The sequence below is a fragment of the Ambystoma mexicanum genome, chromosome 3p, assembly GCF_040938575.1.
Source record: "Ambystoma mexicanum isolate Mex_15411 chromosome 3p, UKY_AmexF1_1, whole genome shotgun sequence".
Classification (NCBI taxonomy): Eukaryota; Metazoa; Chordata; class Amphibia; order Caudata; family Ambystomatidae; genus Ambystoma; species Ambystoma mexicanum.
The window spans coordinates 743,235,054-743,260,363 of record NC_090925.1 but is presented as its reverse complement, the minus strand read 5'-3'; the positions used below and the strand labels follow the sequence as shown (position 1 = coordinate 743,260,363).

Genomic DNA, 25,310 nt, shown 5'->3' with positions numbered 1-25,310 from the left:
CATGTGAGCTGTCGTCCAAAACATGTGGCGAGCCACTGGCTGCATACTCCTGACATAAATGTTCAACATGCATATACAGTTCACCAAGGATGTTTGTGCATTGGGCATGCACACAACAGCATACGCACAGACATTCTAATCCTGAGACCAGGGTCCCCTCTAAGCTCCTCTTACAAAATTCAGCAAGGTACCTGGCCCCCAGTGGAGACACAGATCCCTCTGCAATGTTATCCTTACATCCAAACCCTGAAGCTGTCCAATGATTAGATATGGTTGATGCTTACAAACATGTTAATGTTAGGGTTAGTCTAATGAAAAATTAAATGAACACCAAGACCAGTGTGCATTATGTAATCAGTGTTTCAAGCATACAACTATTTTATCACAGACATATCAGACATATTTGCCAAATATAAAGATCTGTGGCCTTTCATCTGTTCCCAAAATGCTCTTTGATTGTATGCAAAGCTGCCAAGAAGCCTCGTCGATTCTATTTGTCTTCTTCCCCTTCTTTCATAGACATATGTCTAAAGCGTACAATAGGAAACTATGAATACAGTTAGTCTATGTTTTAATAAGGTGCTTTGCTCAGTTAGACAAATATAACATGTGTATTATGACATGACAACAGCATACACTGATATTGATCATTAGAAATGGACATTATGACATCTTAAAAAGAACTGGTTTACAATGTTAGTACAATGAATACCTTATTTTGCTGAGAATACACACAATGTTGTCTCTAAAAATGTTCTTTCTTCTATGAAAGAGTCGTGCTCTTATTAACACCCATAATCAGTTTCTTCTGTGAGCACCAATGCAATCTTTAATTTTGCGTGCTGGGCACTGATTGGCTCGTGGTGATGCTGAAACCATGTATTTATTACACTATGCCCAACCACTAACAATTAACAAAAAATTGAAAATAACAAACAACGTTGTAGTCCATATAGAGGCCATCCTTGTCCCCTTTACCACTCATCATACGCACAATACTTTTTTAGTGTGATGGCAACTTCACTCCAGGACACAAGCAATGACAACATATGTTTCCAAATGCTAGTTCAGTTCCCACTTTGGGTTGCCTCAGTCGCTGCTGTTCTCGCCTACAAGGTATCTATCTATTTTTGCTGGTTGCACTGCTGTCAGCAAAGACTGGTGTGGATCTAGCAAATGGGGAGCGAGCAATGTGTTAGGGGAGGAAGGCGGATGTAGAGGACAGGCTGCAGGGTGTCTGCAGAAACAATCCATTTACCACATCGACCTCTGATAAGGTCTGCCAATTGGTATGACTGCTCTAAGTGGCATGCTGCCTGAATGTCTCCCCTGAATAACACAGTGAAAGAATCGCGCACCAGTACATTTTAAATTCAATGAAATGTCGATTTAATAGCATGACTTGTAGTTTGGAGTCGTTTTTCATGTTCAGATGGCCTTGATTAGTATTCCAAGCAAGTTGTGTAATCGGGGCTAAAGTTATGACATGCTAACTACTAGAGAACATCCTGTGTCTCCCCTTACCCCAAGCTACTGATGTGCAGTCTGACTTCTATGTTGGTACTATCAAAGTGTAGTCCTACATTTCTGTTGGTTACTTGTTCTGGTTTTTGATTTTGAAAATGTGGTCACTGTAATACCTCTCTGCCCCTCCTTTCCAAAAGTCAGTGAGGCTCGGTACCTCGCCTCCCACATCGCAAATGATCATTAAAACACAGCAAGGGTCTCTGGACAGCTAGGGCCCTACTCAGCCACTCCTTCTCGCAAATCCCGCGACGCCTTCATGGAGAGCTGGACGGGGGCTCAGCCAGACTCACTAAAAGCACGGGCATATGGAGAGGAACATTGAATGGGGAGATAGAGAGAAAGAGACAGTCAGAGATGTATGGGCCGGATTCACATAACTTTTTCCACTGGGATTGCGCCATTATAAAACGCTTCTGTGAATCAGGTTTATGATGCCCGTTTCTGCTTTTTATTGTCTTAACTGTTAAAACTGTGAATCCACAAAATGTTAATGTATTGGTACCTGTTTGTTTGTAGAAAGAAAGTACATAAGAATTATGTCAAATGTGGGTTCTTTGCTTACACAATGTTACATATTGTATTGTTGTAAAAACTGGGCTTGCCACTACATGGGACTTTGTCATTTTAAAATTGCTATTTGCACAGCTACAAATGAACGACAGCTGTTTCCAAGGTGTTTCTGCCTTTGCAAAAATCGGTGTTGTCTTCGAAATGTTATCGTAAGGGTTTGTAAGCATTGGCTTTTTTTAATTATCAAACGTTTAATTTTGTGATAGTATATGCTTGCTCTTTGGTGTGTTTACACCTGGCATGCTGAACTGTGCGACCTCCTGGCCCCATCATGGGACACTCTTTGTGACTGATATATAAACTTTATGTATATGGTGCGCACAAATATACTCTTGAGCCTTCTTATGATTATAGATGGGGATCAGTCACACATATGCCCTTGCCGATATAAATATCCAAGCACAGCACACTAGTCACAAAACTTATTACACATATAATTGGTAGACATAAACACACACATGATCATGCTTACTCTCCGTTCTCTCCTCCTCTCCCTTTCTCCCTTTTCCTATCTCCTTCCCTCCTCCCCTTACTTTCTTCTATGCACTTACTCTAAAGAATTGTCCCTGGACCTACTATGATAGCCATCTCGTCTTTCTCCTCCCCCTTCCGCTTACTTGTCCCCGCACCCCCTCCCGCACTATCTGAAATGTCGTCAGGCCTACTACAATAGTCTCTTGTTTTGTTCCTCCCCTCCCTTTCTGCACCCCTCTCCGTCACCTTTTGTTTTTCTCCGGCTCTACCAGAAATTTCGTCAGGCCTAGTACAGTAGTCGCCTGTCTGTTTCCATTTCATTCCCACTGCCCCCCTCCCTTCCTTATCTATGTCTTAGCTCTTGCACTATCTGAAATGTCGTCAGGCCGAGTATGATAGTTAATGTCACATCCTTACTGTTCATGGCCTGTAAGAATGTCATTGTATTTTCCCTTGTTCCCACCCTTGCCTTGAAGCGCTTTGAAACACATCTATAGGCGCTATATAAATAAACGATCATATCATACAGCTGCTTACGTATGAGGATGGTGGACATACGTACATAGCCGTTTCCTAATTCCACTCATGTCTGCCTGGCTTTTTCCTGCAGATTGGATCCTACTTTGGGTCAGAGCTGTGCACCGTGGATCTGGATGGTGACAATGAGACTGATGTGCTGCTGATTGCAGCTCCGCTCTTCCATGAGGACCGGCGAGGGGGCTGCGTCCACGTCTGCCCCATTATCAAGGTGAGTGTAAATCAATGCGGGAAAGAAAGTGTTCCATCAGTCTGGTGAGGAGATCCCTTCTGTAATCACTTTGGAATCACCAGCTTTACTTTTCACTTTATCAAACCAATGTTTTTAGTAGAATTCAAAGATGTGTCTTTTTTGTAAGTAATTTGGGGTGAGACGTTGTGAATAGGTCACCACCGAAGACCAGGAGATACAAAGATAGATGCGAGCGCCTGCTGCAGCGTCTGCAGTTTGTTCAGTTCGTGCAAGGAGTTGGAAGCAGGAGCAGGTGCAGGAGGCCGGCCTAGGTAGTGTTTTGGCAGCAGGTTTCCAGGTATCAGACTCGCCATGTCTTCTGGAAAGCAGATGATAGGCATGGTATCCCACAGAGAGAAGTTGTTGAGCATAGCAGCGCAGATGGGAAACTAGTTGAAACCTCCTGAATATGCTTGGAAGTTCCCTAGCAGGCACTCAGTCCAAAAGCACCACAAAGGAGATAACAAAGTATTCAGCTATGGAACAGATATATCCCCCTTCCTAACAACCTGTGCTTTTCTATGGACCTCTTATGAATTTATCCAGATCGGTGAGGCTTTTCGAAAATATTTGTGCACAAATGAATTTGTCTTCCATATACAGGTGACCGTGCGTCCTTCACGAGTCTTGGAACCTGTGGGACTGTCTGGAACTTCTTTGTACTCTATTTGCCCTCTATCCTTATGTCTTGCAGGATTGCACACCTGCACCTTTTGAACTGCCTCATTTATTTGCTTTTATAGGCATCTGTTCCGCAGCTTCTATCCTCATCGGTGACTGAGGCCTGTTAGGCAGAAACCTGTGCAGTTCCCTTAGGGACCACTGCAAAAGATTTAAGACTACAGGTGTTTGGCAGTAAGCCCGCTTGGTAGCAGTCTGTACCACACAGATTCACTTGGTAGCTGTGGCTGATCAGTTAGACTTCCCTCAAGAAGAGTTAGGCAGTATGCAGAGCATACACAATAGGTACAGAGACACAGTAGTACAAGCAAACACTGACCAGAGCTTTGGTGTAAAAGTATATAATTATTTATTTAAAAACACACTTGTGATTTACACTAGCAAAAACGAGGTAAGTAAATTCAGCACACAGTCACTATCATATATATACAATCCTATTCACTTATTAGACAAGTCTTAGTGAGAAACACGTTCAAGGAGGAGTGTTTCCAGTCTCACTGCGCCAACACATACAAAATTGAGACACTGCTTAGTTTGCAGTTTTATTAGGTGAGTATGGTACAGCCTTACACGTGTTTCGAGCAACACTGCTCTTCCTCTGAGGCTTATACATAAAAATTAAAATTAAATTAAATATTAGCCAACCATATACGAGGTTGTAAAAGTAACAAAATTAATAACGACAAAAATTAAATAAAAAATAAAAAATAATAATGAAAAAAAAAGAATAGTCATGTTTCAAAGCAACCATATAGTGATAATGAATAGATTCAAGAATTCAAGATGTACCACGGGGCAGTGGGGGTGATATGTCACCCGATTTTAGAAATAAGTCGGTCACATTTATGCCCCCATTTTGTATAGATGAGTGAGTTAAATTATATAAGACAAACACATTTTAAGTCCAAAAGTTAGCGGGAAACATTGTCCATGCATAGCATAAAAATTAGTACATTTTGGGTAAACCCACAAATACATTTGTGTACATTTAGCATTGTTGACCAAATAGTAAGAAAACCCACCGTATTAATGTGGTAGGTTCAAGTGGCATAAACAATCTAGAAACAGGGTTTTAGAGTTGAGAAGGAGCGGAGGATAAGAGAGAGACAAAACAATAGGAAAACCGTTAGTGCATGATTGCAGTGTGTTCCCAATGACCATAAAATGCAAAAGTTCGATTTGATTTAAAAGCTTGATATTAAGTACCTTGGGTTGATTGTTGAACATACGTGATTACGTGTTGTAGATGTACTGAAAAGTACAAACCTAAAGTGGATAATACTGATTATAGCATTGGTCGTAATTAATCAGTTTAGAGTTGCTAAATTATGCAATTAGAGATAATTAGGGCATACCTTTTTATATTTCTCGCAATTGCGGAAAGCTACCCAATTAGTATATCCGACTGTAGATGTAACATAACAGTTGATCGGCATGAGTGTTCCATTGGGGCAAAGCCGTAAAGAAAAGAGAGGTAGATCATTAGGTTAGAGCGCTAGCCGCTTATCTAATTACAGGCAAATAGGCATGCGAACACATATTGGAGGGTGTTCTAGGGACCGGCGAGAGTTACTTACCCTGGTGGTCCGAACTGAACGTGTCTATTCCCCACGCATGCGCTGTGCGAACTGTTGTTTTTATTGAACTGCTTAGAGCTGTACACTCCAAAATGGTCGAACCACACCCAAACCCATGTCGGCCATCTTGGAAGGGTTAAATTGCTGTATCTTTGAATTGTAAAAGTGATAAAATAACGCCTCGCGCGAAATAGTAAGTGATACTACCAAAGCCTGATATGTTATATCTCATTTTGACAAATGTCCAACTCAAAATTATTATTGTAAGATAGCAGAATTCTACATGGTATTCCAATATGAATCTCAGGTTGCCATGGAGACCGAATGCATCTCACCAATATGGTGATGTGAAGTGTTATAGAGGGCCTAACTGAAAAATTATAATTAAAAAAATGTGTATTCCTTGAAATATAAATGTATTAGGCAACTAAGAGGCCGACTACAACCTTTGACAAAGGTGATAAGGCAGACTCGCTCTCTACGAAATTGGTAGATTCCGTGTTAATGTATCAAGGGGTTGTTTGTCAAAAACTTATTGCCCGCTCCTGAACCTTATGTACAGCAAGTGCTGAAATTTCATATAATCATGAAATTCGACCGAATTAGATAATATTAAGTGCAAGACACAAACGCAATTGAATATAGAACCAGACCAGGATAGACAGTAAGAGGAGAAACTTGAACCTGAAATACGCAATAGTAGAAGGGCTTTCTATATAGTCTGAACGAATTATATAAAACATTATGTTTATAGAAAAACAGCAAGTTCATGGTCCGTGTTCAGACCCTCAATTACTGTTCTGTATTGACAAATAAGACGTGCTTCCAATCGACGAAGAATCAGAGTAAGGTTACCGCCTCTCTGCGGTAATGTCACTTTTGCAAGCCCTACATATCTGATGTTTTGTTTAAGGTCAAGCTGATGGAATTTCTGCCAGTGTGATGCTAGCGGGAATTTGGCATCCTGGCTGGCAATGGTCGACAAATGTTCACGAATTCTGGTCTTGAGGGGCCTGATCGTACTCCCAATATATTTCTTGCCACAAACACAAATGATGCAGTAAACCGTGTATTTGGTGTTGCAATTGATAAAAGACTCAATCCGATGTGTTTGGAAAGGATGAAACAAAACATTATTAGTTTCTAATGCATATGGGCACATGGAACAGCTACCACATTTGTGAAAGCCTTTGAATTTGTCTTGGTTGAGCCATGTAGTTTGGCGATCTTCATTAGGCATGAATGATGGGCTGAGTAAATTTTTTAGAGTCCTTCCTTTACTGAATGTAAAATTAGGAAATGGGTCAATCCAGTTACTGATATCCGTATCCAAATGCAGTAAGTGCCAGTGTCTCTTCATGATGGAATGTAGTATATGACTACCCGAATTGTATCGGGTAATCAGTCGAATCTTGTCTGGGCCTTGTCGACGATTCGTTTGTTTGGGACGAAGTAGGGTATCTCTCTCTAACGTACTGACTTGACGGGCTGTGGCAGCTATTTTTCGTTGGTTGTAACCCCTTTGAAGAAATCTATTTTGTATTGATTGACTTTCAAGGTAATATTCATCCAACGTTGTACAATTCCGACGTGCTCGAATCAGTTCTCCCTTGGGTATGTTTGAAATCACATGTTTTTTATGACAACTGTCAGCATGCAGGATTGAATTAACTGAAGTAATTTTCCTGAAGGTTTTGGTTGTAAAGCCACAGTCCGAAATGCAAATAGTAAGGTCCAGAAAGTCAATAGTAGTGGAGCTGGAAGAGTGAGTGAATTGTATGCCCCATTCGTTTGAATTAAGCAAGTTCACAAACGCATCTAGTTGTTCTAAGTTACCTGTCCAAAGCATAAACACGTCATCTATATAACGCTTCCAAAGATGAATATATGAGGTGTAGGCATGTGTGCAAAACACAAATTGCTGTTCAAAATTGTGTATGAAAATATTGGCTAATGCTGGGGCAAAGCTAGCGCCCATAGCAATCCCAATGAGTTGTTTAAAATACACATCATTAAAGAGGAACACATTGTTCTCCAAAGCAAACATAATAAATTGCTTGAGCATTTCAATATGCACATAGTAAGATGCTGAGGTATTACGGAAAATGTATTCCACACTTTGAATAGCCATATCGTGTTTAATCGATGTATATAGTGATTTGACATCTAATGTCACCATCAATAAATTTTGTCGAAAGGGTAAGTCTTTTAGGATTTGTAAGACATGCATTGTGTCTCTAATATATGCCGTGGTGGTAAGCATGGCAGGTAACAAACATTGATTGATGTATAGCGCAAGGGGTTCCAAAACACCTCCTCTTCCACTCACTATTGGTCTGCCTTCGGGTATACTGGTATACCCTTTGTGTAGTTTAGGCAGAAAGTAAATGGTTGGCAAAATTGGACCATCTGAAATTAGAAATTGTCGTTCAGCCCATCATTCATGCCTAATGAAGATCGCCAAACTACATGGCTCAACCAAGACAAATTCAAAGGCTTTCACAAATGTGGTAGCTGTTCCATGTGCCCATATGCATTAGAAACTAATAATGTTTTGTTTCATCCTTGCCAAACACATCGGATTGAGTCTTTTATCAATTGCAACACCAAATACACGGTTTACTGCATCATTTGTGTTTGTGGCAAGAAATATATTGGAAGTACGATCAGGCCCCTCAAGACCAGAATTCGTGAACATTTGTCGACCATTGCCAGCCAGGATGCCAAATTCCCGCTAGCATCACACTGGCAGAAATTCCATCAGCTTGACCTTAAACAAAACATCAGATATGTAGGGCTTGCAAAAGTGACATTACCGCAGAGAGGCGGTAACCTTACTCTGATTCTTCGTCGATTGGAAGCACGTCTTATTTGTCAATACAGAACAGTAATTGAGGGTCTGAACACGGACCATGAACTTGCTGTTTTTCTATAAACATAATGTTTTATATAATTCGTTCAGACTATATAGAAAGCCCTTCTACTATTGCGTATTTCAGGTTCAAGTTTCTCCTCTTACTGTCTATCCTGGTCTGGTTCTATATTCAATTGCGTTTGTGTCTTGCACTTAATATTATCTAATTCGGTCGAATTTCATGATTATATGAAATTTCAGCACTTGCTGTACATAAGGTTCAGGAGCGGGCAATACGTTTTTGACAAACAACCCCTTGATACATTAACACGGAATGTACCAATTTCGTAGAGAGCGAGTCTGCCTTGTCACCTTTGTCAAAGGTTGTAGTCGGCCTCTTAGTTGCCTAATACATTTATATTTCAAGGAATACACATTTTTTTAATTATAATTTTTCAGTTAGGCCCTCTATAACACTTCACATCACCATATTGGTGAGATGCATTCGGTCTCCATGGCAACCTGAGATTCATATTGGAATACCATGTAGAATTCTGCTATCTTACAATAATAATTTTGAGCTGGACATTTGTCAAAATGAGATATAACATATCAGGCTTTGGTAGTATCACTTACTATTTCGCGCGAGGCGTTATTTTATCACTTTTACAATTCAAAGATACAGCAATTTAACCCTTCCAAGATGGCCGACATGGGTTTGGGTGTGGTTCGACCATTTTGGAGTGTACAGCTCTAAGCAGTTCAATAAAAACAACAGTTCGCACAGCGCATGCGTGGGGAATAGACACGTTCAGTTCGGACCACCAGGGTAAGTAACTCTCGCCGGTCCCTAGAACACCCTCCAATATGTGTTCGCATGCCTATTTGCCTGTCATTAGATAAGCGGCTAGCGCTCTAACCTAATGATCTACCTCTCTTTTCTTTACGGCTTTGCCCCAATGGAACACTCATGCCGATCAACTGTTATGTTACATCTACAGTCGGATATACTAATTGGGTAGCTTTCCGCAATTGCGAGGAATATAAAAAGGTATGCCCTAATTATCTGTAATTGCGTAATTTAGCAACTCTAAACTGATTAATTACGACCAATGCTATAATCAGTATTATCCACTTTAGGTTCGTACCTTTCAGTACATCTACAACACGTAATCACGTATGTTCAACAATCAACCCAAGGTACTTAATATCAAGCTTTTAAATCAAATCGAACTTTTGCATTTTATGGTCATTGGGAACACACTGCAATCATGCACTAACGGTTTTCCTATTGTTTTGTCTCTCTCTTATCCTCCGCTCCTTCTCAACTCTCCAACCCTGTTTCTAAATTGTTTATGCCACTTGAACCTACCACATTAATACGGTGGGTTTTCTTACTATTTGGTCAACAATGCTAAATGTACACAAATGTATTTGTGGGTTTACCCAAAATGTACTAATTTTTATGCTATGCATGGACAATGTTTCCCGCTAACTTTTGGACTTAAAATGTGTTTGTCTTATATAATTTAACTCACGCCTCTATACAAAATGGGGGCATAAATGTGACCGACTTATTTCTAAAATCGGGTGACATATCACCCCCACTGCCCCGTGGTACATCTTGAATTCTTGAATCTATTCATTATCACTATATGGTTGCTTTGAAACATGACTATTCTTTTTTTTTCATTATTATTTTTTATTTTTTATTTAATTTTTGTCGTTATTAATTTTGTTACTTTTACAACCTCGTATATTGTTGGCTAATATTTAATTTAATTTTAATTTTTATGTATAAGCCTCAGAGGAAGAGCAGTGTTGCTCGAAACACGTGTAAGGCTGTACCATACTCACCTAATAAAACTGCAAACTAAGCAGTGTCTCAATTTTGTATGTGTTGGCGCAGTGAGACTGGAAACACTCCTCCTTGAACTTGACCTCACAGTGGTGTATATGGGCAATATACCCACACAACCCAGTCACCTGCTGCCCTCCATCTAACACCAAATTAATATTGCAAGCGCAGTGTTCCACTTGGCTTTTTTGCCCAACCCTCTTGTTAGTGAGAAACACCACTTATTTTCAGACAGAGGTGAGCGCTTAACATAAGATGACACTCTAATAAATTGTAAAGAAAGGGAGGGAAAAAAGCAGAGTTAAGGAAGCACACAAGTTTCAATACTTTTACAAAGAACCACAGTAAGGCAGGATAGGCAGAGTTCTACTGGAGAGCAAGGGAGTCAATTGCAAGGCCCACTCTTGGAGAGAGCAAGCAGAAGGGGTCCAGGTTCACACAGTGGGGTTATGCCCAAAGAGTCTTGTAGATAGTTCGCACAAAAAGGATGAAATTAAAGTCAGGAAAAGTTAGCTAGGTTGTCCCAGGCTAGCTCAGGTTAGAAAGTCGAGGCTTTACTGTCACCCCGAACGATCTGTCGCAAGGGAAGCCAGACAGGACACAGTACCTTAAGTGTGAAGGAAGCTCCAGCAGGGGCAGTTGTTCCTGGCAGCAGGTGCAAGTCGGTGTTTCGTCCAGAGGAAGAGGTCTCGCCGTGGAGGAAAGATGAAGTTTGTTGCGGGCGTGGCTAACCGCCATGTAGAGCAGACGTGTCTCCTGAGAGCTCAGCGCTGATGTGCCATGATAAGCTGTCTTTAAGGGACTTTAAAGTGCTCCGGAACCCTACAAGTTGCACCATCCGTGGCAGAACCTCCTCGGCAACTTTTGCACCGTCTCCCAAGCGAAGCAGAGACGGCTAACACCCCTATCCGGCGAGCGAAGAAGGTCACCGAGCGGATTCAAAATGGAGGCTCCCACGCCCTGATCCCTTGAAAGGCCGGAGCGCACTACCATCGCTGGTGAAGCTGCCCACCGGCGGGAGGAGAGGATCCTGAGCTGCCGACTTGCGTTGGACCCGGAGGAGGGGACCGAACAGCTACACTCATCGATCGAGAGGACCGATCTGGACGTCCTGACCGGACTGCGCCCTGCCTGCGGCACGCGACCGGGCTTGGGTGTGCCCTGGACAGTCAAGAGGGCCCCCGGCGTGAGCGGGGGCCGACCGGTACCGCAGAGGTAAGCGGGGGCAGTGGAGGAACACCCCGGACACCTACATCGGAGGCAGGGTGAGGGGGGCCTATTCTACCCCCTGCGCCTGACTTTGCCGCTGGTGGTAATGCAAGAACTTGGGCTGGCCTCCTCGAGGCGTTGTGACCCCCGCTGTCTTCCTTCCCCCCCGCCTGCTGATCCTTCACCGGGTGGAGGTGTGGGCGAAAACACCTGACCCCTGCCTGCAGATTGACGCTCCGGCGGACCGCGAGGCCCACTCCTAGGGCCCCCATCATTTCACAGCCGACGGCGGAGGGGGCCGACCGCGCCTGCCTGATCCGAGATACCTTTGTTTCCCAAAACCGGCCTGCTACCCCGCTGCTTCTTAACATCGCCCTGTCGGCCCTGCGACGGGAACGAGACCTAGCGGCCTCTCGATTGCGCCCCTGGCATTTTCGGTGCGGGAAGGCCCTGTGTTGACGACATGTCAGGCAGGAACAGCAGGCCCAAGCAGCAGCGCCAGACCACGATGGACACCTTCGCAGCCTGCGAATCCCCGAATCCTGAGGGCACAAACAAAGCGGCCCCGGACGCTCAATCTAACCCCACGGCGGCCGCGGCTTCAGAGCCTAGCAACACCCAGATACTCGAAGCCATCAAGCTTTTCCAGGCAACAATGGAAAACAAAATAGATGCCGTTGCCACAGACCTGGGCCTCCTGCGTCAAGATGTCCGCTCCCTGACAGGCAGGACTGAGGCGCTTGAAACACAAGTCCGGGAAAACACTGAATCCAAAACTCACCTTCTTCGAGACGTCGACGAGCTTCAGCAAAGGGTCAAAAACTTGGAGGACAGAGCTGAGGAGGCAGAAGGAAGGGCTTGCCGGAACAATATACGTCTTCTCGGTTTGCCAGAGGGTTCCGAAGGCTCCGACCCCACTAACTTCATAGAGACCCTCCTGCTTCAAGAGGTGAGAGCTGGCAAACTCTCCCAGGGCTTCACCATCGAGAGGGCCCACAGAACCCTGGCCAAGAAACCGCAGCCGGGGGCCCCACCCAGGCCGGTGATAGCGAAAGTTCTCAACTACAGGGACTGTGAGGTCATTCTGGCCTTTAACCGAGCTGGCGGCCAAATCCAACGGGACTCTGCTAAAATCGCCATATACCCTGATTACACCTTTCAGGTTCAAATGAACAGAGCGCAGTTCATACACACCAAGGCCAGATTAAAAGCCGCCGGGCTGCGTTATATGCTCCTGTATCCTTCCAGACTTAAAGTACTGCATAACAACAAGGCACACTTATTCGACACCCCGGCCCAGGCAGGGGCTGGATGGACGGATTACAGATCCCTGATATTGAGGAAAGGAAACAGAGACCGAGATAATGATCCTCCTGTCATTCAGGGGGGAACTATATTTGCTTGAACCGTTACACAGCTGAATGGATCCTCCTCGCGGAGACCCGGAGTCCTTGTTCACTCCACCCCCTGATTGTTTTCCCCCTTTTTTGGGTACATATACCCACCCGTAGGGCACCTGGAGACCGATGCACGGTCCAACGGAGCAGAAACGGGACAGTCATAACGAGGGTAACCTCGCTGGGCCAGTTCTATGTTTGGAGTTTTTTTCACAGTTAAGTAGGGAGGGTGGGAATACGGGAGTTTTTGTACACGTTTTTAAACAAGTTGGGGACACGCACTGGGACATATCGAGACCACGGGAACAATTCACATTCAATGCAGCACCTCCTAGATCCCGAGCTCCACCCGCTACACAGAATAAACCACACCATGCCTATGGCTGACACAATAAGGGTTGTTACCTGGAACGTCAGGGGCCTGAACAGCTTTGTTAAACAACGACGGGTCCATACTTACTTGAAAAGATGCAAGGTCGGAATCGCCATGCTGCAGAAAACTCACTTAATACCCAAGAAACTGGAAGCCCTGGCAAAAACTTGGCGGGGTACCCTAATAGGTTCGACTTACTCCTCCTACGCCAAGGGGGTCCTGATTTGGATTGCCCCCACTGTTCCTTTCAAACTCACTAGCTCTAAAACAGACAACGAGGGTAGGATGGTGGTGGTGTGCGGCTCCATAGAGGGCAAAGAGGTTTGCTTGGTCAGTACTTATGCACCCAACCATGACGCGACTGCCTTCTTCCATTCCCTTCATGCGCGACTCAGCCCATATGCGGACAGAATTATGATATGGGGGGGGTGACCACAACTGCACCCTTGATCCTCTACTTGACAGATCTGATAACAAACACGACCGACCCTCCCCCCCAGCCAAAATACTTTCCAAACTAATCCAACAGTTGCAACTCAGTGACCTATGGAGGGTCCTGCACCCTGAGCAACGGGAGTATTCCTTCTACTCCCCACCCCACGCTGTACACACCAGGCTGGATTACATCTTTCTCAGCCTAACGCAACAGTCCATATTTGTTGATGCGCGCTACCTGCCTAGGGTGCTGTCGGATCACTCTCCCCTTCTGGTAACCTGGGAGGTGTTTCCGCTAACACCCCCCATACCCACATGGAAGCTGAGGTCTGAGGCCCTACTTGACTCTGCATTCAAGGAATGCATAAAAGATAGCACTGAAGAATATTGGCAAAATAATCTGCATAGCGTTAGACACTTGAGCAGAACTTGGGAAGCATATAAGGTGGTCATGAGGGGCGAGATGATTGCAGCAGTTGGGGGAGCCCAGAGATCTCTTACATCCTCGCTTGAGCGCGCAGAAAGGGACCTGAGTACGCTCGAAGGTAGGGCTGACCCATCCCCTGACCACTTACAAAAAACTCAGACAAACCTGCCTAACTCATTGGGAATCCCTTGGTAAACTGAGCTATGCCAAGAACACAGAAAGAATCCATGCCCTGGGAGACAAGCCTTGGAAACTCTTAACTTGGCTCTATAAAAGGGAGACCCCAGGCCACCCATCTGCCAAATACTCACCCCCGACGGCACGGCCGTACATACCCAACAAGAAATCAATTAGGTCTTTACTGACTTCTATCGTAACCTGTACTCCGAAGCCCTGCCCCCCTCTGATACCAGGATCGAGGACGCCCTTGACGCCATCGGCCTACCTAAACTAGACCTGCAATTGGCTGAGACCCTTGATAAGCCCGTCACCCCCGACGAGGTCAGGGTGGTAATCAGATCGCTACCAGCTGGGAAAACCCCGGGTTCGGATGGGCTCCCGGGGGAATTCTACAAGACCAATGAGGAAACTCTTGCCCCAATATTGCCCGAGGTCTTTAATGAGGCCTTTGAGTGTGGCATACTCCCGGACTCCATGAACGAGGCCGTGATTATACCCTTGCTTAAACCGGGAGGGATGGGGCAGATTGTGGTTCTTACAGGCCCCTCTCTATGCTTAATGTTGACTGTAAGATCCTCACCGCCCTGCTGGCGAATAGACTGCGCAGAGTTATCCCTCTGTTGATCCATCAGGACCAAACGGGATACGTCCCAGGGCGCTCCGTCACTGAGAACCTGCGCAGGCTGCATCATGTTATCTGTAGCACTGAGGGAAGGCCGCAGAAACTTGCAGTGGCATCACTTGACGCCACGAAAGCTTTTGATTCGGTGAGGTGGGACTGGCTGTATGCCACCATGGCCAGAATGGGGATAGGCCCTGTGTTCCTTAAGTTGACCCGGCTGATTTACGCCAGCCCCACTGCGAGGGTACGTACCAACAAAAACGATTCCGCTAAATGGTCCCTTCACAGAGGCACCCGCCAGGGGTGCCCTCTGTCCCCCATGTTATACATCCTTGCCGCTGAACCAGTGGCGGCCTACCTGAGACAGGAATATGGAGAGGGTGGCATTAAGATAGACGGGGTGACCCACCTCATCTCTATGTACGCTGACGACACCCTATTGTACCTACGGGACCCTGAGCACATCCTTCCCTACATCTTGGAAACCCTGGACTGTTTCCACAAGCTCACTGGTATCCAGATCAATAGGAGCAAGCCTTGCCTTTATCCCTCGCAGCACTCTTCAAAGATGAATACAGGTCCCTCCCCCCTCTGGATCTCGAATGGCAGGCTACTTCCTTCAAATACTTGGGGATAACTATACACCGCAACCCAGCCACCGAACACATCCTTAATACCGTAAGGGCCAAAGACTCTCTCACAAAATCTATGGAGTTCTAGGGCCGGCTCCCGCTTTCGATGGCCGGGAGGGCGGGACTCCTCAAAATGGTCGCCCTTCCCCGCCTATTACATAACTTCACCAACGTCCCCTTCAACATCCCCCCCTCTTTTTTCAAAGATCTCAACAAACTCTGTAGCGGCTTCCTTTGGCAGGGAGGCAGGCAGAGGGTGGCATTAGAGACCCTCCAAAGACCATACGAGAGGGACGGACTTAAGATCCCCAACTTTGAGCTGTACTTCCTCGCCAGCCAGTTGAGACATGTCACGCAGTGGATGGCGGACGAAAGCACGACAGACACTCACCTCCTTCAGCCGGCCCTCCGCCGGTTGTTACTCAGAGACATACTGTGGGCTGGGGAGGGTGCTACGAGTCACTGCCCTTACCTCGCCAAGCTCGGGATCCGGCTTTGGAAAAGGGCCTGCAAACTGGTCGGGTCGGACGACCCGTTCTCCCCACAGATCCCCATCGCTCACTCATGGTCAATCACTCTTGGGGGCATGTCGAAACACGTACACAATGGGAGCTCCTCGGGGCTGGCCACGCTGGGGGGCTTGATTCAAGAACAGGAAATACTTACTTTTTAGGAACTCTGTGAGACCACGGGCCTCCCGGCAGGACAGTTCCTGTTGCACAGGGTGGTTGTACAGGCCTTGTGCAGAAGATGGCCAGTCGCAGCTGACCTAACTGAGGACGACGAATGCATCGAAATGATATTGAACTCCGCTGAGGGGGGCCATGAAACCTCACAAATCTACGAAGCCCTGTTATGGGGTACGACCAGGGGAGACCTCAAATGTAGGAGTAGGTGGGAAACTGAACTGGGCCTCGTCTTCGAAGACAAAGATTGGGGTGACATAACCCACTATCATAAGAAGGTCTCCAGGAACGCCCGCTTACAGCTCATTCAACTGTATATCACCAATAGAGCGTACATCACACCGGAAGCCATATCGAGATTCACGGGAGCTGGAACCCAGGCATGCCCCAAATGCAGTGAACCCAGAGCGGGAATGACTCACATGTTCTGGGGCTGCCCAGTAATCAGGGAGTTCTGGTCACAAGTGAAGGACAGAGTGGCTGGCGCAGACATCGTAGTTGAGGTGGACGAGCCTACGGCCTGCATCCTTGGCAAATACAGGCGAAACAGGAAGAACAAACCCCTATCCAAGCTCACTGACCTTATATACATTACAGCCAAAAGATGTATTGCCATGGGGTGGAAAAGCCCCAGAGGTCCACATATGCCCCTATGGTGGGGTGACCTCAAGAAGTGGATCATAGCTGAAACCGCGGCATGGGAAACGGCTATTCATGTGCAAAGACTGGATTCCAGCGAGGAACTACACCGCTGGGTGGCCCTGACGGTGCCCTTGCTCCACCCTGAGGAGGACGATACGGAGCGGAGTGGAGAGAGTTGCCCGGATACGGGCACGAACTAGAGAGGAACAGTGAACTAACCGTGGTCTTGGGGGGGAGGGTGGCAGAGGATGGGGTGGGGTTTTGGGTTGTTTCCTTGATATGCTTAACCAATTGCCATTGATGTTTTTCTGTACTGCGGTAGTGGTAAACCGGTAGTGGTAAACCGTGGTATTCCGGTTGCCGGGGTGCTTGGCACGAGTAAGGCGGCCACGAGATGCTCCAGGAAGGTGAAAAGAAGGCAAAACTGGTTAGCCCCACCAGTCAAAGGAAGATGACTCTCCGGACTGGAGATCTCCTCTGTCGTCTGGAAAAGTGGTGAGACGGTTCAGCAGGGTTCCACCGGTGGTGTCGTCGTTGCAGGTCGGCTCAGCTTCTCCCTCCTCGGATTCTTAGGTCCTGTGGTGACTTCTGAAGTTCCAGTCCCCAAGGCCCTGCTTTTATGCAGCACACCCCCATTCACTCAGCCTAGCTGTCAATCAAACATGCTAAGTGGTGAGCCGGCCGGCTCACCACTTGGGCCAATCACACAAGAGTGCGACTTGAGTTACCAAGGTAACTCAGTCCAGGGTGCCTAAACCCCCTCCCACACCCCCTGTGGTACCCAGACAGAGTGGCACCACTTTTGAAGGCTTCTGTGGAGAACCCCGCCAAAAAGTGGAACAAAGGGCTCGACTTGGGTTGGAGTCACAGAAGAGAACACAAACGCCATTTTAGAATCGAGTTCTGGGAAAAAATACCAACCGGTGAATTAATATTAAATAAATAAACTGGTGGTATTTTCGAGGCTATAAGAATTAAATAATTAAAGTTGGTAGCCTCGAACAATGGGAAAATCCCATTGAGATATATTCGCGGTCGAATATAAAAAGTAGTATCCACTGCCACCAGCCAAAACTCGATCAGGGGGGACGGAGACGTGCCCCCTCGAACAACAGACACCGGGGCAATCGAATTGCCCCGACCAGTACGTCCACAATATGATGGTCTGTACTGGTTTCTGTTCATAATTTGGGACTAGTAAAGCCAATGGTGACTTTACATGCCCTGGGAGACAGTAGTCAGCCCCAGGGTATGGAGTCTATGTTGGGGGGTCGCTACGACACTCCTGGGTTACAGCACGGAGGGTGCTGTGTAACCCACATAAAAATCACATGAGACCCTATGGAGTAAAAGACCCAATAGCCCATAAAACACATTGAAAGATAAAGGAACACCTCAAATCATGTCTAAGGGTGGGAGTAAAAGAGTCTCACTCTTAGCAGGAGAGAAAAAAATAAACCCCAAAAATCCAGCAAAGCTGCTGGGGGACTCACTAGGTTTGGGAAATTAGCCTTACAGAGAATTCTCCCTAACACTCAACCCCCCCGCCCCCCCAGACTAAGGGACAGGAGGATTTAATCCACTCCTGGATGAATCTCATACCTCTAGTCGGTTACAAACACCCTTTAGAGACCATCAGCATTTTGGTGGTGACACCCTGACTTATGTTCAGTGGTAGAGTCAAAAGTTTTCCTTTGTAAGCTATATGACCTACAAACACTTTGAGGAACATTAGTCTTTTTAAAGTTATAGGGGATCTGGTTGACCAGTCCCTCAGAGGTTGGTACAACTTCTGAACCTGTGTTAGGCTTTTTTAAGGGGTCCTTATAAAGGATTCCCTTAGATCTAGAGGGGCCTCCAGAGGTCCTCACCACCTCTCTGTTGGGAGAAGGTTGGGTTTTAGGCCTCTTGTTTGGAGGGGATGGAGATAAGCAAGGTACATGCTTCTCCTTCCTCCTAGATCTACCTTTACCTACTTTAGGAGTTTCCCCCTTAAGACTAGGAATTGGGTTGGAGTCTTCTGTGGAAGGTCCAACAGTCTGAAGGTTTTTGGCCTTAGACTTTTCTTTTCTGGTTTTCCACCAGCACTGAGAATTACCCATTCTCTTAGGCCTAGTTAGGGGTCCAGTTGGTCTATCCACCTCTTCCTCAGGGCAGTCACAGACTTTAAAACTGGGGGAATAATGATGGAGCTTGGTTGGGGCTCCCATTTCCCTATCATTTTAGCCTGAAATGTGCCTGGGTCAGAGGTCAACTTACCAACACCAGGGCTTGTAGTGGGGTTCTCAGTAGAGGTTCCCACAGGCTTAGAGTGGTTCCTTAAGGTGGCCTTTCTAGCCAATTTGGTTTGGTTCTGGGTCTCCATACTGGGAGGCCTGGGGGTACTGGATACTACTCCTAGAGTTCTTAGATCATTCCCCAACAGGACTCTCCCAGGCACCTCAGTCTGAACACTGACAGGAATCAACACTGTCATGTTATTACACTGAATGAGGGCTGGTAGAATTGGAACCATTTGGACAGGGCCTCCAGACATCTTAGTGGGACCTTTGGGTGCCTTAGCAACATCCTCAGGACTGAAAAAGCTTTCATCCAATACTGTTCTGCTGGCCCCAGAGTCTCACCTGGCAGGAGTATCCTGGCCATTGACAAGAACATTGTCCATATAATAAACTTTAGAGTTTTCTGGTATGGAGTTGTACACACTCCTATTCTGATCACTAACCAGACCCATGGACTCTACTGTTACACTTGCTTGAAGACCCAAAGGTTCTTCAGCAAAGACTTCAAAGTGAGCACTAGCCATTTGGACTTCCTCCTCAGGAGTGAAGGCTAGGGAGACTGTGCTGATCCCTGTAGGTTTACCCTTGCATCTGGGATCTCCTTTGATGTGGTCAGTTGCCCCACAGAGATAGCATGTTCCAAATGCTCTCTGGAAGGGTGGCTTGGCCTGACCTCCTTCTGGTTTGTGACCAGAAGGTACACTAGCCTGTTGTGGTTTACCCTGCGGCTTACCCTGGTTATTTTGTTGTTTGGGGCCCTCTTTGGGTTGGGAGGTATTAGAAATCTCTTGGTTCCCTTTTGGTGGCTGCTTTCCCTCATCCTTTTTCTGAGTGACCCCTGAATCCTTGTGAGTGGCCCTGTTGGCAACCCACAAGTCAGCAGCCTTAGCTAGCTTCCTGGAATCTAATTCCTTTGAATCAGCCAAGTGCTGTCTGAGCTCAGGAGAGCAGGCATCATAAATTGACTCCAACATAACAAGATTTCTCATTCCCTCATAAGTGTTCACCTTGTAACCTTTAATCCATCCCTCTAAGTTTTTCAAACACTCACTTACCCAGGTAGCCCAAGGGGTACCATCATGCTTTTTGAGGGTCCTAAACCTCTTAAGGTACTGGGAAGGGGTCTTCCCAAATCTAGCTATCAAAGCTAGTTTCACACATTCATAATCCTTCTTATCTTCCTCCCCCAACTCCATTACCACATCAGTTGCAACAGGGGGGAGCTTAGAGAACAACCAGGAAAGTAACTCATTTCCTGTAATGTTCTGGAGCTCATGATTATATTCAAACGAACTCAACCAGTCCAACGCATCCAATTTAGGTTTATACATACCCACCAACTCCTTAGGCATCCGGGGTCTTTTGGGACTGCAACTCCTGGAGGATTCGGAGAGAGAAACACTTTCCACAGACACTTTTTTAATTTCTAGCTCATGGTTGAGCTCCATTTCTCTGAGCCTTAGTTCTTGGTGCCGTTGTTCTGTTTGAGCATTAATTCTTTTGAATTCTAATTCAAGCTTCATTTTTTCTAGTTCCATATATTGAGGATTAAGTGTGGGACCTGTTAAGGGTCCAGTAGGTACAGCTGGCAGGGCAAGTAGAGGCCCAGGGGAGATAACGCTAACATCTTCCCCCTCCTCTTCTGCTTCTGACTCAAAGTTATCAATACTACCATTCATATCAATATCATTGCTGTTATCTACAGTTGCTGGAGTGGTAGGTTCCTCTGAACCACCATCCAGACTTTGGTTTGCTAACAACCTTTCTATTAGCTCAATTTTCCTGCCTTTAGTCAGGAGATTCTTATGCTTACAGAGAACTCTCAAACAATCAGCAGTTTTTGTAGCAAGGGACTCTTGACTATAACTTTCCATAGTTGACATGTTTTAGAAAATACTTCTTTCAGTGCTAAGCGTTGTGGTTAGTTGCACTAAGGTATCTTCAAGCACACTAAAATGTATACTCAATACAAATCCCACCGCTGTACACCAGTGTTAGGCAGAAACCTGTGCAGTTCCCTTAGGGACCACTGCAAACGATTTAAGACTACAGGTGTTTGGCAGTAAACCCACTTGGTAGCAGTCTGTACCACACAGATTTATTTGGTAGCTGTGGCTGAGCAGACAGACTTCCCTCAAGAAGAGTTAGGCAGTATGCAGAGTATACACAATAGGTATAGAGACACAGTAGTACAAACAAACACTGACCAGAGCTTTGGTGTAAAAGTATATAATTATTTATTTAAAAACACACTTGTGATTTACACTAGCAAAAACAAGGTAAGTAAATTCAGCACACAGTCACTATCATATATATACAAACCTATTCACTTATTAGACAAGTCTTAGTGAGAAACACCACTTATTTTCAGACAGAGGTGAGCGCTTAACATAAGATGATACTCTAATAAGTTGTAAAGAAAGGGAGGGAAAAAGGCAGAGTTAAGGAAGCACACAAGTTTCAATACTTTTACAAAGAACCACAGTAGGGCAGGATAGGCAGAGTTCTACTGGAGAGCAAGGGAGTCAATTGCAAGGCCCACTCTTGGAGAGAGCAAGCAGAAGGGGTCCAGGTTCAAACAGTGGGGTTATGCCCAAAGAGTCTTGTAGATAGTTCGCACAAAAAGCATGAAATTAAAGTCAGGAAAAGTTAGCTAGGTTGTCCCAGACTAGCCCAGGTTAGAAAGTCGAGGCTTTACTGTCACCCCGAACGATCTGTCGCAAGGGAAGCCAGGCGGAACACAGTACCTTAAGTGTGAAGGAAGCTCCAGCGGGGGCAGTTGTTCCTGGCAGCACGTGCAAGTCGGTGTTTCGTCCAGAGGAAGAAGAGGTCTCGCCGTGGAGGAAAGATGAAGGTCGTTGCACTGCCAGGGAAGAAACCAGCCGCGGATTCCAGTTGCCGGGGTGCTTGGCACGGGCAAGGCAGCCACGAGATGCTCCAGGAAGGTGAAAAGAAGGCAAAACTGGTTATCCCCACCAGTCAAAGGAAGAAGACTCTCCGGACTGGAGATCTCCTCTGTCGTTGGGAAAAGTGGTGAGACGGTTCAGCAGGGCTCCACCGGTGTTGTCGTCGTTGCAGGTCGGCTCAGCTTCTCCCTCCTCGGATTCTTCGGTCCTGTGGCGACTTCTGAAGTTCCAGTCCCCAAAGCCCTGCTTTTATGCAGCACACCCCCATTCACTCAGCCTAGGTGTCAATCATGCATTCTAAGTGATGAGCCGGCCGGCTCACCACTTGGGCCAATCACACAAGAGTGCGACTTGAGTTACCAAGGTAACTCAGTCCAGGGTGCCTAAACCCCCTCCCACATCCCCTGTGGTACGCAGACAGAGTGGCACCACTTTTGGAGGCTTCTGTGGAGAAGCCCGCCAAAAAGTGGAACAAAGGGCTCGACTTGGGTTGGAGTCACAGAAGAGAACACAAATGCCATTTTAGAATCGAGTTCTGGCAAAAAATACCAACCGGTGAATTAATATTAAATAAATAAACCGGCGGTATGTTCGAGGCTATAAGAATTAAATAATTAAAGTTGGTAGCCTCGAACAATGGGAAAATCCCATAGAGATATATTTGTGGTCGAATATAAAAAGTAGTATCCACTGCCACCAGCCAAAACCCGATCAGGGGGGACGGAGACATGCCCCCTCGAACAACAGACCCCGGGGCAATCGAATTGCCCCGACCAGTACGTCCACAATATGATGGTCTGTACTGGTTTCTGTTCATAATTTGGGACTAGTAAAGCCAATGGTGACTTTACATGCCCTGGGAGACAGTAGTCAGCCCCAGGGTATGGAGTCTATGTTGGGGGGTCGCTACGACACCCCTGGGTTACGGCACGGAGGGTGCTGTGTAACCCACATAAAAAACACATGAGACCCTATGGAGTAAAAGACCCCGTAGCCCATAAAACACATTGAAAGATAAAGGAACAACTCAAATCATGTCTAAGAGTGGGAGTAAAAGAGTCTCACTCTCACCAGGAGAGAAAAAATAAACCCCAAAAATCCAGCAAAGCTGCTGGGGGACTCACTAGGTTTGGGAAATTAGCCTTTCAGAGAATTCTCCCTAACACTCGCACCCCCCCCCCCCAGACTAAGGGACAGGAGGATTTAATCCACTCCTGGATGAATCTCATACCTCTAGTCGGTTACAAACACCCTATAGAGACCATCAGAATTTTGGTGGTGACACCCTGACTTATGTTCAGTGGTAGAGTCAAAGGTTTTCCTTTGTAAGCTATATGACCTACAAACCCTTTGAGGAACATTAGTCTTTTTAAAGTTATAGGGGATCTGGTTGACCAGTCCCTCAGAAGTTGGTACAACTTCTGAACCTGTGTTAGGCTTTTTTAAGGGGTCCTTATAAAGGATTCCCTTAGATCTTGAGGGGCCTCCAGAGGTCCTCACCACCTCTCTGTTGGGAGAAGGTTGGGTTTTAGGCCTCTTGGTTGGAGGGGATGGAGATAAGCAAGGTACATGCTTCTCCTTCCTCCTAGATCTACCTTTACCTACTTTAGGAGTTTCCCCCTTAAGAATAAGAATTGGGTTGGAGTATTCTGTGGAAGGTTCAACAGTCTGAAGGTTTTTGGCCTTAGACTTTTCTTTTCTGGTTTTCCACCAGCACTGAGAATTACCAGTTCTCTTAGGCCTAGTTAGGGGTCCAGTTGGTCTATCCACCTCTTCCTCAGAAGCAGGGGGAGTCACGGACTTTAAAACTGGGGGAATAATGATGGAGCTTGGTTGGGGCTCCCAATTCCCTAACATTTTAGCCTGAAATTTGCCTGGGTCAGAGGTCAATTTACCAACACAAGGGCTTGTAGTGGGGTTCTCAGTAGAGGTTCCCACAGGCTTAGAGTGGTTCCTTAAGGTGGCCTCTCTAGCCAATTTGGTTTGGTTCTGGGTCTCCATACTGGGAGGCCTGGGGGTACTGGATACTACTCCTAGAGTTCTTAGATCATTCCCCAACAGGACTCTCCCAGGCACCTCAGTCTGAACACTGACAGGAATCAACAATGTCATGTTATTACACTGAATGAAAGCTGGTAGAATTGGAACCATTTGGACAGGGCCTCCAGACATCTTAGTGGGACCTTTGGGTGCCTTAGCAACATCCTCAGGACTGATAAAGCTTTCATCCAATACTGTTCTGCTGGCCCGGAGTCTCGCCTGGCAGGAGTATCCTGGCCATTGACAAGAACACTGTCCATATAATAAACTTTAGAGTTTTCTGGTATGGAGTTGTACACACTCCTATTCTGATCACTAACCAGACCCATGGACTCTACTGTTACACTTGCTTGAAGACCCAAAGGTTCTTCAGCAAATACTTCAAAGTGAGCACTAGCCATTTGGACTTCCTCCTCAGGAGTGAAGGCTAGGGAGACTGTGCTGATCCCTGTACGTTTACCCTTACATCTGGGATCTCCTTTGATGTGGTCAGTTGCCCCACAGAGATAGCATGTTCCAAATACTCTCTGGAAGGGTGGCTTGGCCTGACCTCCTTTTGGTTTGTGACCAGAAGGTACACTAGCCTGTTGTGGTTTACCCTGGGGCTTACCCTGGTTATTTTGTTGTTTGGGGCCCTCTTTGGGTTGGGAGGTATTAGAAATCTCTTGGTTCCCTTTTGGTGGCTGCTTTCCTTCATCCATTTTCTGAGTGACCCCTGAATCCTTGTGAGTGGCCCTGTTGGCAACCCACAAGTCAGCAGCCTTAGCTAGCTTCCTGGAATCTAATTCCTTTGAATCAGCCAAGTGCTGTCTGAGCTCAGTAGAGCAGGCATCATAAATTGACTCCAACATAACAAGATTTCCCATTCCCTCATAAGTGTTCACCTTGTAACCCTTAATCCATCCCTCTAAGTTTTTCAAACACTCTCTCGCCCAGGTAGCCCAAGGGGTACCATCATGCTTTTTGAGGGTCCTAAACCTCTTAAGGTACTGGGAAGGGGTCTTCCCAAATCTAGCTATCAAAGCTAGTTTCACACATTCATAATCCTTCTTATCTTCCTCCCCCAACTCCATTACCACATCAGTTGCAACAGGGGGGAGCTTAGAGAACAACCAGGAAAGTAACTCATTTCCTGTAATGTTCTGGAGCTCATGATTATATTCAAACAA

General features: G+C 46.1%; 1 protein-coding gene across 4 annotated transcripts in view; it reads left to right on the top strand.

The window, feature by feature from the left end:
• ITGAL (integrin subunit alpha L) overlaps positions 1–25,310 on the top strand; it is a 1,445,000-nt gene that overhangs the window by 975,827 nt on the left and 443,863 nt on the right. For all 4 annotated transcript variants that reach the window (XM_069651639.1, XM_069651640.1, XM_069651642.1 and 1 more), the window contains one exon: positions 3,182–3,319. In XM_069651639.1, coding sequence (XP_069507740.1) covers positions 3,182–3,319 — 138 coding nt within the window. The remainder of the gene's footprint in view (positions 1–3,181; positions 3,320–25,310) is intronic.